At 48.7% G+C, this 16071-nt stretch overlaps 1 protein-coding gene across 1 annotated transcript in view; it reads right to left on the bottom strand.

Annotated features, from left to right (window-relative positions):
* Positions 1-9974, bottom strand: part of LOC138675028 (sodium- and chloride-dependent GABA transporter 2-like) — a 30150-nt gene extending 20176 nt beyond the window's left edge. The window contains exons 1-3 of the mRNA XM_069762965.1: positions 8083-9974; positions 3966-4184; positions 137-271 (exon numbers count right to left, since the gene is read on the bottom strand). Of these exons, the coding sequence (XP_069619066.1) occupies positions 137-271; positions 3966-4179 (349 nt within the window). The 5' untranslated portion in view covers positions 4180-4184; positions 8083-9974. The remainder of the gene's footprint in view (positions 1-136; positions 272-3965; positions 4185-8082) is intronic.
* Positions 9975-16071: the final 6097 nt, after the last annotated feature.

The raw sequence follows: 16071 nt of genomic DNA, 5'->3' as shown, positions 1-16071 counted from the left end.
AAAAGAAGAAATTTAGTGTGTGTAGCTGTTGGCAGCCCATAGGCATGTGCTATATGTTCTCCTCATAATATGGTCTTGGTGGTCAATCAGACTGAAAAGCAAGTTGATGGAAAGTGAAAGAGTAGTCCAAGCTGACCTTCGAAGATGGGGCAGATCTTTCTCCATGATGTGACCCCTCCCTGACTGGTGTATTGTCCTAGTGCTGTCTCCAGGAAGAAGACTGGAATTCCACAGGTGAAGAGGAAGATGAGATAAGGAATGAAGAAGGCTCCTGCATAGAGAGAATACGAAGTCAATCGAAAAAATGTTATGATGTGATGTAAAGGATGTGACATTCAAGCCTTGACACCCGTCCTTTGTATAACAATCATAAGCCTTAAAACAAACATCCATCATGGCAACATTACACTCCAGATGGACTGGTTAGCACAAAGAGTCAACACATCAGGGAAGGAACAGCCAGAATATCCAATTTCTCCATCCTTATTATTATCAGATTCTATATACACTGACGAACAAAAGGGTAACAATATTTTGAAGTTTTGACTTTCACGCTCCAGATCTCACCATCCACTACAGCGTCAGACGTGAGACTACCATCATTTTACAGACAATCATCCTGGCTATCTCATACATATATTTGACTTGCAACTATTTTGCATATGGTTAGTTATGCAGATATTTGTCATGTCACTTAATTGTTACTGTTTTGCTCCTAAAAATCTAATGATTAAATTTTATTATTTTGTCAGTATTTGTAAATCCACCTTTGGCTTTCAACACTGCCTGAATCCATCTGGGCCCGCTCTCAATCACAATCAAGCATGGCTCGGCCAAAATCTGATCCCAGGTCTAGTCTACACGTTCCAAAGTTGGTGCATACTGGTCACCTCACTTGGGTCTGTATACAGCTTTTTCTTCTACCCACAAGTGTTGGATTGTGTTGTGGTATGGGGATTGTGGGGGACAATCCAGCCCCTCTACTTCATTGTCATTGAACCATTTCTTCGTCAATCTTGACTTATGCTTTGGGTCGTTGTCTTACTGGAACACTATGTCGTTCTTTTCATAACAATAGTACTCGAGTGTACGGGGTAACTCATCTTGTTGGAAACTCACATATAGCTCAGTATTGAGATAATCGATCCTGGTCAAGTATCCAACTCCTTTGGCTGTGAAACATCCCCATATCATCAGGCTTCCTCCACCGAACTTCATATTTCCTTAAATTTCTCGATCCACTAGCCCATTTTTCCCTCGTTTCTTCTGGACCCATTTGCACCCATCAGAGCCTAGTCAATAAACTTTTGTCTCATCACTCCAAATCACCAGTTTCTAATCTTCTAATCTTCTACTGTCCATGTTTTGTCCTTTTTTTGTTGCAAACTCGAGCCGACACTTCTTATGATGATATACAAAGCATATAATCCACCTCCACTGTTGTGTTTGTTGCGCCGGAACTGATGGACCTTGTGATGATGCGACTTGTTGATTCTGATATTTTGCCTGGACATCCACCTCCTGGCTACTGAATGTATGGACGGACTTAATTTCGTATTCATCCAACTGTCATGGTGCTCACTCAATCTTCTTTGTGGCTGCTCCTCGATTCAAACCAGTGACTTTTCGTTTGGGAATCAATCTAATAATACACTGAGCTATTAGGGAATGTGAGAACAGGTTGTAAATTTGTAGCATACAGGCAGAAAAGATTTTTCCACCAGGAGCAAAACAGTAATAATGTAGTGACATGACATATCACAAGAATCTGCATAACTAATCACATGCTAAATAGGTGCAAGTTAAATTTATGTATGAGATAACCAAGATGATTGTCTATAAAATGATGGAAGTATCACGTTAGAAGCTGTAATGGATGACGAGATATGGAGCCTGAAAGTCAAACGTTCAAAACATTGTTACCCTTTTGCTTGTCAGTGTAGGATCAATTGTTGTGAACAAAGGCAAAGTTTTTGCCCCATGTCTTCCTAAAATGTATTGGACTATTAATGTTGCAGAATCAGAAGTATTTTGTAGCTTCAGCATCATAGTGTGGATTGGAAAGTTGCATTGATACCAATTAAACTATCGACATCCAATGAAATTAGTAAGTGCATCATTCATGAAGAATGGGTCCTATCTTTCAGAAAGTACTCGTAGGCATTTCAGTGGTGAGATGGAGACATATGTCTTCATGAAAACCAACCATAATACCACTTGTCATTATCAGTAGTAGGGATGCCATCTCATCAACAAGACTCATCTCTCATTGAAAACTAAACCTATGGCCCTCTCGTCATCATCACTGGTAGAGACCAACCTAACTGCCAGATCTCAAAGAAAAATACTCCATGAAAACCAAACCTATGGCCAACTTGTTCTCATGACTGGTAGAACTGCAACTGCTAGATGCCACTGACAAGACTCATATTTTCATGAAAACAAGGACCCACTTGGTGTCCAGACTCATGCGACACCATGGTCTCATACCACCAATAAAACCAATTTTACGACGTATTGTTGGGATCACAGCCAACAGATCGCACCAACAAGACATGTCTCCATGAATATTAACCCTTGGACCCTCTTGTTTTCATCACTGATAGAACCCGAACTGTAAGTTGCCACTAACAAGACTCATGTTCTCATGAACATCAAACCAAGATTGGTGGTAACCAAAGGACTTCACCAACAAGGCTTGTGTCTCTATGAATTCCAAGTAAGGTTCCACATATCCTCAAGATTGGTGGAGACACCAGTTATCAAACTCCAATGACAAGACTCATGCCTACATGAAAACCAGGACTGACATGGCCTCAAAATTGGTAGGGAGAGATTTTCCCAACAATACTCATGCCTCAAACCAAACCAAGCCTAGAACAGAGTTGGCTCAGGTCTGGTGCCATCCTATTTGCCATAAAGATTAGTGTTTAGAAGACCTGTTGATTTTTGTATAGGACCTAGACAAAGCAGCTGCTAAAGGTTTACCGATCAGTATGGATCAGTATGAATATCTTCATTCATGGAAGTTAATCCTCTCGGACGGTTCCAGCCTGAAACTCATTCACTAACACTTGAACATTTGTGTTGATCTCCTCGTTCTTAGACTTTGGACCCGTCAGGAGTAGTCGTGGATAAACAACTTTCATTCCTCTACCCCCATTCGGCACCGACTTGTAAAAATGTGACCAATAGCAGAGGGGGAGGAATGGGACGGGCACAGACAGGCCTCAATCTGTTCTTAGAATAAAAGGAGCTCTTACAGGAAACTAGAAAGAATTACTACCTATGTGAGCCGTTGGTCGAACACCAGTGGGTGTGTATGGAAGACATCATTGGTACAAGACAGGTTCATTGCCCTGGGCCTGAAGTGGCTGATAACAGAAAACACTGGTGGGACGATAAATTACAGGGTCAGGTCTCCATTAAACTGTTACCAGTACCAGTGAGCACACAACCAAAAATCCAAGGTGATGCGGTGACCCAAAGGTGATGGCGACTGCACTTCGTTCACTGACACTGTATACAGCTGAAAGTTACATGTATATACAGTAAATATATATCTCAAGACCTGCCCCTGCACACAGTTTAAAGTGATGACAGCTTACACCCCTCATTTTGGTGGGACCAGTCAACCATCTAACATGTATGGGGTCTCGCAAAGGAAGTATCTGTCTTTCATGAGAATTCAGCACTAATCCTCGCAAAGTAGGAGTCGGGAATTTCTGGATTTTAAGGGAAAGGGGTCTTTAAGTTTACTTAATTTCTTTAGTGTTAATACCAAACATAACAATTAATGCAAATCCACCGTAAGAGCAAAATCCTCCAGGAACTAAGCTTGAAGAAATTCCGGGGCAGATTATTGGGTAAGATCGTCACTTAAAGAAACCAGTCCAATCTGCTGTCCCCCTCTATGTATTTCAACTCTGGGGGCAACCAACATTGTAAGTTTTCTCTAAACCTACCTCCTCCGTTCTTGTAGCACAGGTACGGAAATCTCCATACATTGCCCAATCCGATGATCTCTCCGGCCACTGACAGCACAAACTCCATCTTATTGTTCCATTGACCCCGTTCTGTCATCTGTTTACCACCGTCATCCTGAGGCTCCTTCTCCACTAGCGGCTGAGACGGAAACGACTCCCCATTCCCCACCGCTCCCGGGACCTTGTTATCCATGGCACCTGCAGAACCGCAAGAAAGATAAATGCTTAGAACCCCAATTGTCAGTGTCATTATCCTGTACCCCGAGTGTCAGTGTCATTATCCTGCAATCCGAGTGTCAGTGTCATTATCCTGCACCCCGAGTGTCAGTATCCTGTACCCCGAGTGTCAGTGTCATTATCCTGTACCCCGAGTGTCAGTGTCATTATCCTGCACCCCCAGTGTCAGTGTCATTATCCTGCACCCCGAGTGTCAGTGTCATTATCCTGTTCCCCGAGTGTCAGTGTCATTATCCTGTACCCCGAGTGTCAGTGTCATTATCCTGTACCCTAATTGTCAGTGTCATTATCCTGTACCCCGAGTGTCAGTGTCATTATCCTGCACCCCGATTGTCAGTGTCATTATCCTGTACCCCGAGTGTCAGTGTCATTATCCTGTACCCCGAGTGTCAGTGTCATTATCCTGTACCCCGAGTGTCAGTGTCATTATCCTGTACCCCGAGTGTCAGTGTCATTATCCTGCAATCCGAGTGTCAGTGTCATTATCCTGCACCCCGAGTGTCAGTATCCTGTACCCCGAGTGTCAGTGTCATTATCCTGTACCCCGAGTGTCAGTGTCATTATCCTGCACCCCCAGTGTCAGTGTCATTATCCTGCACCCCGAGTGTCAGTGTCATTATCCTGTTCCCCGAGTGTCAGTGTCATTATCCTGTACCCCGATTGTCAGTGTCATTATCCTGTACCCTAATTGTCAGTGTCATTATCCTGTACCCCGAGTGTCAGTGTCATTATCCTGCACCCCGATTGTCAGTGTCATTATCCTGTACCCCGAGTGTCAGTGTCATTATCCTGCACCCCGATTGTCAGTGTCATTATCCTGTACCCCGAGTGTCAGTGTCATTATCCTGTACCCCGAGTGTCAGTGTCATTATCCTGTACCCCGAGTGTCAGTGTCATTATCCTGTACCCCGAGTGTCAGCGTCATTATCCTGTACCCCGAGTGTCAGCGTCATTATCCTGTACCCCGAGTGTCAGTGTCATTATCCTGTACCCCGAGTGTCAGCGTCATTATCCTGTACCCCGAGTGTCAGTGTCATTATCCTGCACCCCGAGTGTCAGTGTCATTATCCTGTACCCCGAGTGTCAGTGTCATTATCCTGTACCCCGAGTGTCAGTGTCATTATCCTGCACCCCGAGTGTCAGTGTCATTATCCTGTACCCCGATTGTCAGTGTCATTATCCTGTACCCCGAGTGTCAGTGTCATTATCCTGTACCCCCAGTGTCATTATCCTGTACCCCGAGTGTCAGTGTCATTATCCTGCACCCCGATTGTCAGTGTCATTATCCTGTACCCTAATTGTCAGTGTCATTATCCCATTATCCTGTACCCCCAGCGTCAGTGTCATTATCCTGCACCCCGATTGTCAGTGTCATTATCCTGTACCCCGAGTGTCAGTGTCATTATCCTGTACCCCGAGGGTCAGTGTCATTATCCTGCACCCCGATTGTCAGTGTCATTATCCTGTACCCCGAGTGTCAGTGTCATTATCCTGTACCCCCAGTGTCAGTGTCATTATCCTGCAATCCGAGTGTCAGTGTCATTATCCTGCACCCCGAGTGTCAGTATCCTGTACCCCGAGTGTCAGTGTCAGTATCCTGTACCCCGAGTGTCAGTGTCAGTATCCTGTACCCCCAGTGTCAGTGTCATTATCCTGCACCCCCAGTGTCAGTGCCATTATCCTGTTCCCCGAGTGTCAGTGTCATTATCCTGTACCCCGAGTGTCAGTGTCATTATCCTGTACCCCGAGTGTCAGTGTCATTATCCTGTACCCCGATTGTCAGTGTCATTATCCTGTACCCTAATTGTCAGTGTCATTATCCTGTACCCCCAGTATCATTATCCTGTACCCCCAGTGTCAGTGTCATTATCCTGCAATCCGAGTGTCAGTGTCATTATCCTGCACCCCGAGTGTCAGTATCCTGTACCCCGAGTGTCAGTGTCAGTATCCTGTACCCCGAGTGTCAGTATCCTGTACCCCCAGTGTCAGTGTCATTATCCTGCACCCCCAGTGTCAGTGTCATTATCCTGCACCCCGAGTGTCAGTGTCATTATCCTGTTCCCCGAGTGTCAGTGTCATTATCCTGTACCCCGAGTGTCAGTGTCATTATCCTGTACCCCGAGTGTCAGTGTCATTATCCTGTACCCCGATTGTCAGTGTCATTATCCTGTACCCTAATTGTCAGTGTCATTATCCTGTACCCCCAGTGTCAGTATCCTGTACCCCGAGTGTCAGTGTCATTATCCTGTACCCCGAGTGTCAGTGTCAGTATCCTGTACCCCCAGTGTCATTATCCTGTACCCCGAGTGTCAGCGTCATTATCCTGTACCCCGAGTGTCAGTGTCATTATCCTGTACCCCCAGTGTCAGTGTCATTATCCTGCACCCCCAGTGTCAGTGTCATTATCCTGTACCCCGAGTGTCAGTGTCATTATCCTGCACCCCGATTGTCAGTGTCATTATCCTGTACCCCGAGTGTCAGTGTCATTATCCTGTACCCTAATTGTCAGTGTCATTATCCTGTACCCCCAGTGTCATTATCCTGTACCCCGAGTGTCAGTGTCATTATCCTGTACCCCGAGTGTCAGTGTCATTATCCTGCACCCCGATTGTCAGTGTCATTATCCTGTACCCTAATTGTCAGTGTCATTATCCTGTACCCCCAGTGTCATTATCCTGTACCCCGAGTGTCAGTGTCATTATCCTGTACCCCGAGTGTCAGTGTCATTATCCTGTACCCCGAGTGTCAGTGTCATTATCCTGCACCCCGAGTGTCAGAGTCATTATCCTGTACCCCGAGTGTCAGTGTCATTATCCTGCACCCCGATTGTCAGTGTCATTATCCTGTACCCTAATTGTCAGTGTCATTATCCTGTACCCCGAGTGTCAGTGTCATTATCCTGTACCCCGAGTGTCAGTGTCATTATCCTGTACCCTAATTGTCAGTGTCATTATCCCATTATCCTGTACCCCCAGTGTCAGTGTCATTATCCTGCACCCCGATTGTCAGTGTCATTATCCTGTACCCCGAGTGTCAGTGTCATTATCCTGTACCCCGAGTGTCAGTGTCATTATCCTGCACCCCGATTGTCAGTGTCATTATCCTGTACCCCGAGTGTCAGTGTCATTATCCTGCACCCCGAGTGTCAGTGTCATTATCCTGTACCCCGAGTGTCAGTGTCATTATCCTGTACCCCGAGTGTCAGTGTCATTATCCTGTACCCCGAGTGTCAGTGTCATTATCCTGTACCCCGATTGTCAGTGTCATTATCCTGTACCCTAATTGTCAGTGTCATTATCCTGTACCCCGAGTGTCAGTGTCATTATCCTGTACCCCCAGTGTCAGTGTCATTATCCTGTTCCCCGAGTGTCAGTGTCATTATCCTGTACCCCGATTGTCAGTGTCATTATCCTGTACCCTAATTGTCAGTGTCATTATCCTGTACCCCGAGTGTCAGTGTCATTATCCTGCACCCCGATTGTCAGTGTCATTATCCTGTACCCCGAGTGTCAGTGTCATTATCCTGCACCCCGAGTGTCAGTGTCATTATCCTGCACCCCGATTGTCAGTGTCATTATTCTGTACCCTGAGTGTCAATGTCATTATCCTGTACTCCGAGTGTCAGTGTCATTATCCTGTACCCCGAGGGTCAGTGTCATTATCCTGTACCCCGAGGGTCAGTGTCATTATCCTGTACCCCGAGTGTCAGTATCCTGTACCCCGAGTGTCAGAGTCATTGTCCTTTTCCCCTGAGTATCAGCGTCCCAGTCCTGTGATTCTGGATGACATGGTCTGATATAATTGATGCTATTACTGTTTTGGTTCGCTGGTGGAGTAAGAATGATCTGGAGATAATTACCTTTTTGTGATCAGCAATTTCCAGGATTGTGGAGAAATACAATAAATCCAGAACTGAGCGTCGGGTCAGGGAGAGCCCATCATGATAGGAAGAAGTCCGATGGTCAGTGCACAGAGAATGTAGCCTGGCAGTCAGTGAATGGAGTCCAGAGCATCCGATCAATGGAGTACAGGGGTCAATGGGGGAAGAGAAAATCCTGGAGGTCAGAGCAGAGACAGATCATCTGGTCAATGCTGGATGACCAGGGGCCCGAGCATGGAGACAAGAGACCGGGGGTCAGTGCAGGGAGAGCAGAGCCCGGGGGTTAGTGCGGAGAGAGCAGAGACCGGGGGTCAGTGCAGGGAGAGCAGAGACCGGGGGTCAGGGCAGGAAAGAGCAGAGACCGGGGGTCAGGGCAGGAAGAGCAGAGACCGGGGGTCAGTGCAGGGAGAGCAGAGACCGGGGGACAGGGCAGGGAGAGCAGAGACCGGGGGTCAGGGCAGGGAGAGCAGAGACCGGGGGTCAGTGCAGGGAGAGCAGAGACCGGGGGTCAGGGCAGGAAGAGCAGAGACCGGGGGTCAGTGCAGGGAGAGCAGAGACCGGGGGTCAGGGCAGGGAGAGCAGAGACCGGGGGACAGGGCAGGGAGAGCAGAGACCGGGGGTCAGGGCAGGGAGAGCAGAGCCCGGGGGTTAGTGCGGAGAGAGCAGAGACCGGGGGTCAGTGCAGGGGGAGCAGAGACCGGGGGTCAGTGCAGGGAGAGCAGAGACCGGGGGTCAGTGCAGGGAGAGCAGAGACCGGGGGTCAGTGCAGGGAGAGCAGAGACCGGGGGTCAGTGCAGGGAGAGCAGAGACCGGGGGTCAGTGCAGGGAGAGCAGAGACCGGGGGTCAGTGCAGGGAGAGCAGAGACCGGGGGTCAGTGCAGGGAGAGCAGAGACCGGGGGTCAGTGCAGGGAGAGCAGAGACCGGGGGTCAGTGCAGGGAGAGCAGAGACCGGGGGTCAGGGCAGGGAGAGCAGAGACCGGGGGTCAGTGCAGAGAGAGCAGAGACCGGGGGTCAGTGCAGAGAGAGCAGAGACTGGGGGTTAGTGCGGGGAGTGCATGCAGAGACCGGGGGTCAGTGCAGAAAGAGCAGAGACTGGTGGTCAGTGCAGAGAGAGCAGAGACCGGGGGTCAGTGCAGAGAGAGCAGAGACTGGGGGTTAGTGCGGGGAGTGCATGCAGAGACCGGGGGTCAGGGCAGAAAGAGCAGAGACTGGTGGTCAGTGCAGAGAGAGCAGAGACCGGGGGTCAGTGCAGAGAGAGCAGAGACTGGGGGTTAGTGCGGGGAGTGCATGCAGAGACCGGGGGTCAGTGCAGAAAGAGCAGAGACTGGTGGTCAGTGCAGAGAGAGCAGAGACCGGGGGTCAGTGCAGAGAGAGCAGAGACTGGTGGTCAGTGCAGGGAGAGCAGAGACCGGGGGTCAGTGCAGGGAGAGCAGAGACCGGGGGTCAGTGCAGAAAGAGCAGAGACTGGTGGTCAGTGCAGGGAGAGCAGAGACCGGGGGTCAGGGCAGAGAGAGCAGAGACCGGGGGTCAGGGCAGAAAGAGCAGAGACTGGTGGTCAGTGCAGAGAGAGCAGAGACCGGGGGTCAGTGCAGAGAGAGCAGAGACCGGGGGTTAGTGCGGGGAGTGCATGCAGAGACTGGGGGTTAGTGCGGGGAGTGCATGCAGAGACCGAGGGTCAGTGGAGAGAGAGCAGAGACCGGGGGTCAGTGCAGGGACACAGGGTCAGTGCAGGGAGAGCAGAGACTAGGGGCAGAGCAGAGAATAGGGTTCAGAGCAGTTAGAGCAGAGACTGGGGTCAGTGCAGGGAGAGCAGAGACTGGGGTCAGTGGTGGCAGAGGGTCCTCTCTTCTGTCCTCTCTTCTCGGTCTCCAGCCTCTACAGTTCTTCGGGTTATTTAAAGGATGAAGGAAGGGATTGTAAGCTTCTCCGCCCTCACATTCCTGGGTCCAGCCAGAGCAGGAGGGCACAGAGGTGGCTGGCCAGTCGGGTCACCAGACGCCCCCTGCATCAGCAACAGCCATCACAAAGGTCACTATCTGACGATGCTGAAGTTGGTTTCTTATTCGGCAATTTCTTTTCTTTCAGATTTTTTACAGGTTTAACGACAAATATAAAAAAATGACAATAAACTGCAGTGAGAAGCCTGATGTGACCACTCCTAAGAGCAGCGACAGCCAGAATCCTAGTGGCAGCAGCACACACCCGTGGTCTCCTGTGTCCCACAAAGAAGCGATAAATATAAAACTGGCAGAAAAATGGGCATCAAAGTGGGCACAGAAGGGCTTCATTGAAAGGGTTAAATGACTTTGGGCCACTGATCTCACACCACCATTACACACAGTGATGGCCGCATCACATTCGGGTCACTCCAGCCGGCCCACATGGGTTCTGGGCATCAGAGGGGGCAAATAGACAATTGTCCCAGATGTGAATTAGTATCTGGTGTTATCCAGGGGTTACAGGACTGACCCGAATGTGATGCGGCCGTCACTGTGTGTAATGGTGCTGTGAGATCAGGGGCCCAAAGTCATTAAACCCTTTCAGTAACGCCCTTCACTGCGCACTTTGATATTTTCTGTAGATGCTCTTAGGAGTATTCACATCAGACTCATCACTGCATTTTATTATTGTAATGTTTTACTTTTGTCGTTAAACCTGTAAAAAAACAGAAAAAGAAATTGCCAAATAAGAAACAACTTCAGCATCGTCACTATCTGACCCTTCCTACTGCACGGACATAAGGCGTCTTCTGGGAAAGCTGGGTGATGGCTCTGAGGTGACAGCTTTGTGGTGACGGCTCTGAGGTGACGGCTCTGTGGTGATGGCTCTGAGGTGACGGCTCTGTGGTGACGGCTCTGAGGTGACGGCTCTGTGGTGATGGTGGTGTGGGGACCTCTCTGAGGTGACGGCTCTGTGGGGACCTCTCTGAGGTGACGGCTCTGTGGTGACGGCTCTGTGGTGACGGCTCTGAGGTGACGGCTCTGAGGTGACGGCTCTGTGGTGATGGTGGTGTGGGGACCTCTCTGTGGTGACCGCTCTGTGGTGACGGCTCTGTGGTGACGGCTCTGTGGTGACGGCTCTGTGGTGACGGCTTTGTGGTGACCGCTCTGTGGTGACCGCTCTGTGGTGACCGCTCTGTGGTGACCGCTCTCTGGTGACCGCTCTCTGGTGACCGCTCTCTGGTGACCGCTCTCTGGTGACGGCTCTGTGGTGACGGCTCTGTGGTGACGGCTCTGTGGTGACGGCTTTGTGGTGACGGCTCTGAGGTGACCGCTCTGTGGTGACGGCTCTGTGGTGACGGCTCTGTGGTGACAGCTTTGTGGTGACCGCTCTGTGGTGACGGCTCTGAGGTGACCGCTCTGTGGTGACGGCTCTGTGGTGACCGCTCTGTGGTGACCGCTCTGTGGTGACCGCTCTGTGGTGACGGCTCTGTGGTGACGGCTCTGTGGTGACGGCTCTGTGGTGACCGCTCTGTGGTGACGGCTCTGTGGTGACGGCTCTGTGGTGACAAAAACAGCGATTCTGACACTCCGTTTTTTTGGCATTCGGGATAAATATTCTGATGTTTTATCACTTGTACAAACCTGATAATAGTGACACCACCGAGGAAATATGGCGGAGACAGGGTCTTCAGGAGCCCCCCGACTGCCTGATAACACGACTCCAGGGTGGCAGTTGAATTATCGGGGAGACAAGGGTCCTGGACTCCTGAGCAAAGGGATGGTCCAGATTAGATAAACGACTCAGCAGACAGTATCACACAGGAGGATTAGATACATGGCACAGCAGTCAGTATCACACAGGAGGATTAGATACACGGCACAGCAGTCAGTATCACACAGGAGGATTAGATACATGGCACAGCAGTCAGTATCACACAGGAGGATTAGATACACGACTCAGCAGACAGTATCACACAGGAGGATTAGATACACGGCACAGCAGTCAGTATCACACAGGAGTATTAGATACACGGCACAGCAGTCAGTATCACACAGGAGGATTAGATACATGGCCCAGCAGTCAGTATCACACAGGAGGATTAGATACACGGCCCAGCAGTCAGTATCACACAGGAGAGGATTAGATACACAGCTCAGCAGTCAGTATCACACAGGAGGATTAGATACACGGCACAGCAGTCAGTATCACACAGGAGGATTAGATACATGGCCCAGCAGTCAGTATCACACAGGAGGATTAGATACACGGCCCAGCAGTCAGTATCACACAGGAGGATTAGATACATGGATCAGCAGTCAGTACCACACAGGATAGGATTAGATACACGGCTCAGCAGACAGTATCACACAGGATAGGATTAGATACACAGCTCAGCAGACAGTATCACACAGGAGAGGATTAGATACACAGCTCAGCATACGGTATCACACAGGATAGGATTAGATACACGGCTCAGCAGACAGTATCACATATTATTAGGTTAGAAACAGCATCCGGCACACAATATCACAACCAATAGCCTTAGATACTACTGCTCAGCAGACATTATCTTGGATAAGACTGTAACACTGTGTACTGAGGCTTACATACACCAGATAGGTATCGTGGGGTCCTCATACTTATTTTCTGTCCTCTGACGTTCCTCCATGTAATCTTCTGCTTATGCTGCACATTTCGGCACCTGCCTGTGGTGACCTCTTCCCCTCGCTGTGTGTCGCCGCCCTGCTGTTCACAGGTTCCATCTGCACATCTGAAGATCCAGATGCTTTCACAAGAGGTGGCCCTGTGGAAAGAAGCTCAGCCTCAGGGACAGAGAACTACAACCCCCAACAGCTGCGGAGCCGCATTAACCCCTCAGTACCGCGGGCTGCTCGCAAATTTCTAATGAGCAAGCATTGGTAGCAGCTTCCCATTACAGGGTGGGCACCCAGCTTTCCCATTACAGAGGGACATCCAGTTTTCCCATTACAGGGAGGGGGCACCCAGCTTACAGGGTGTGCACCCTGCTTTCGCACTGCAGGGAGACGCCCAGCTTTCCCATTACAGGGAGGAGTGGCACCCATGTTTCCAATTACATGATAAGCACCCAGATTTCTCATTACAGGCTGGAGGCACCAAGCTTTCCCAGGGTTCTGAATGGCAATCCCGATGTCATATTTAAACAAAAGTGTCAGGGGCCTTGGAAAGCTGTGTGTTCACCAGCAAGGGTGTAACAGTGGCCATATTAGTTCTCACCAAGCTCTCCAAAGTGCAGATATAGCTATAACTTTATCATTAACCCACTAATGTCTGACATTTACTAGGGTTTTATATGATAGAAGGAAATCCTCCTCCATCTTCGCCCCAGCTCCGCAGCATGAAGAAAAGAATTCGGTGGGCGGCTGTTGATATATGCGTCTGCGCAGCGTGGAGCCGCGTCCTCATCCCGTCCTCCTGCAGGTTCGGGATCGGGCAGCTGTGACCCGATCTGTGTTCTATAAAAAAAAAAATCTTTATAGAACATCTGATCTGTTAACATTAAACATGACAGAAGCCGCATGACCCGATGTGAACGCAGAACAGAGCAGAGGTAGCAGAGCATGGCGGAGGCGGCAGGCTGGAAACACAGTGCACAAGGCCAAAGTCTCCACCAAACAGCACATTCTGCGTCACTGGCATACAGCTGATTTACATACATTACCTTCCTACAGTCACCACTAGAGGGAGCACACTACATACAGATTTAGACAGCCCCCCACTAGAAAGAGCTCACTACATACAACCACCACTAGAGGGAGCTCACTACTTACAGATTTCTACAACCACCACTAGAGGGAGCTCACTACATACAGATTTATACAGCCACCACTAGAGGGAGCTCACTACATACAGATTTATACAGCCATCACTAGAGGGAGCTCACTACATACAGATTTATACAGCCATCACTAGAGGGAGCTCACTACATACAGATTTATAAAGTTCTTAGATTACACCACAAATTAAAGAAAAACATACAAGTAGATTAATATAAATTCACCTATTGCAGAACTACAACTCCTAGCATGCCTTGGTAGGACATCATTCAGGACACCATTCACTTAGGCTATATTCACACTTTGCGGATTTTGCTGCGGATCCGCAGCGGATTTGACCGCTGCGGATCCGCAGCAGTTTCCCATGAGTTTACATTTCAATGTAAACCTATGGGAAACAAAAAACGCTGTGCACATGCTGCAGAAAAATCCGCGCGGAAACGCTGCGGATTACATTCCGCAGCATGTCACTTCTTTTCTGCGGATTTTCAGCTGCTCCAATAGAAAACTGCAGTTGAAAATCCGCAGAAGAAAACGCAGTAAAAACCGCGATAAATCCGCAGTAAAAACCGCGATGGGTTTTCACTGCGGATTTTGCAATTCCGCTGCGGAAAAATCCGCAGTGGAATCTGCAAAGTGTGCACATAGCCTTACAGTCAGATACTGACCAGTGAGCCAATCTTCCTTTCTTTTGACTAGAGAATACTTCTCCATGTTCGTGGATCTTCTTCCAATCCTCTCGTGGAGTCCGCAGACTGTGGTTGGCTTCCGTGACTTCCTGTCTGGGTGATTACTATGCGACTGCAAAAAGTGTCGTGTATAGAATCACTCACAGGAAGTTACTGTACAACAGACTGCCTCTTCATCCTGCACAGACTTCTTAATTTCAACAAGATATAATGATGCAGGATAGAAACAAAGCTCAAATTCCCCCCAAAGTCCATAGAGACTGAATGGAGCAGCAGGTGAAGAACCTGTAAGCACTTCACAACAATAATAGTCATGTTTTTCCATAACGCCAACATATTCCGCAGCACTGTACATTTTAGTGGGGACTTGAACAGACAACAAGAACATTACAGAATAACAATGACATAACTCAGATATTAAGAGGAGTGAGGGTCCGGCTGCTCCAAGCTGTAATCTATGAGGAGCTACGGGGGACACTGAAGGTGGACGGTAACAATTGCTTTCATACAGTCCAGTCATCAATGTAATAAATAGGGAGCTCACATAACGCTGCATGAACCGGTCACCGGCCAGTGTGCGTACAGACCCACAGGGGAACTAAGTGTGAGAACAGATACAAGGGTCCTGATTTAAAAGAACATGTTGTATGGGCAAACAGAGATAGATAAATATGTTGAGGCGATTGGCCAGTCTGAAGAAATGCGTTTTTAGGCAACGCTTAACACTGTAGATATATATCGAATTGTCCAGGGTAGTGCATTCCAGAGAATTGGCGAAGCACGTGAAAAGTCTTGGAGACGGGAGTGGCAGGTTCTGATTATTGAGAATATTAAACTCAGATCATTAGCAGATTGGAGAGCACGGTAGGGTGGTAGGCTGAGACCAGAGAGGAGATGTAGGGTGGTGCTGAGCCATGGAGTGCTTTGTGGAGGAGAGTAATAGTTTTGTACTGGATTCTGGAGTGGATGGGTAACCAGTGTAATGACTGGCACAGGGTAGAGGCATCGGTGTAACGGTTGGTGAGAAATATGATCCTGGCAGCAGCATTCAGGACAGATTGGCGAGGAGAGGAGTTTGGTAAGAGGGAGGCCGATTAGGAGAGGGTTACAATAGTCCAGATGAGAATGATTACGAGCTACTGTAAAAGTTTTTTTGCACAAAGTAAGAAAAGGTTTCGAGCACTGGATGGCTCCCTAGTATCCTCGACTGATAAAATACTTTATTGTTTTTATGAATATTATAAATCGCTATATAAATCTAGGAGCGGCCTTGATGTCTTGGAATGTTTGGATTATTTGTCAGACGTAACATTTCCCACATTGAGTTCATCCCAGCGAGCCTCTATGGATGCTGAATTTACCTTGGAGGAGATGGGAGTACGCAATGGCAGACATGGCCTCTGGGAAGGCCCCTGGTCCAGATAGGTTTCCCATTGAGTTATGTAGGAAATATTGAGATCTACTAGCACCACTCCTATTAAAGTTGTTCCGAGGGGTTTGGGAGGGAGGATCTATGACC

The sequence above is a fragment of the Ranitomeya imitator genome, chromosome 4 (assembly GCF_032444005.1).
Source record: "Ranitomeya imitator isolate aRanImi1 chromosome 4, aRanImi1.pri, whole genome shotgun sequence".
Taxonomy (NCBI): Eukaryota; Metazoa; Chordata; class Amphibia; order Anura; family Dendrobatidae; genus Ranitomeya; species Ranitomeya imitator.
This window is presented reverse-complemented; position numbering and strand designations above follow the sequence as displayed.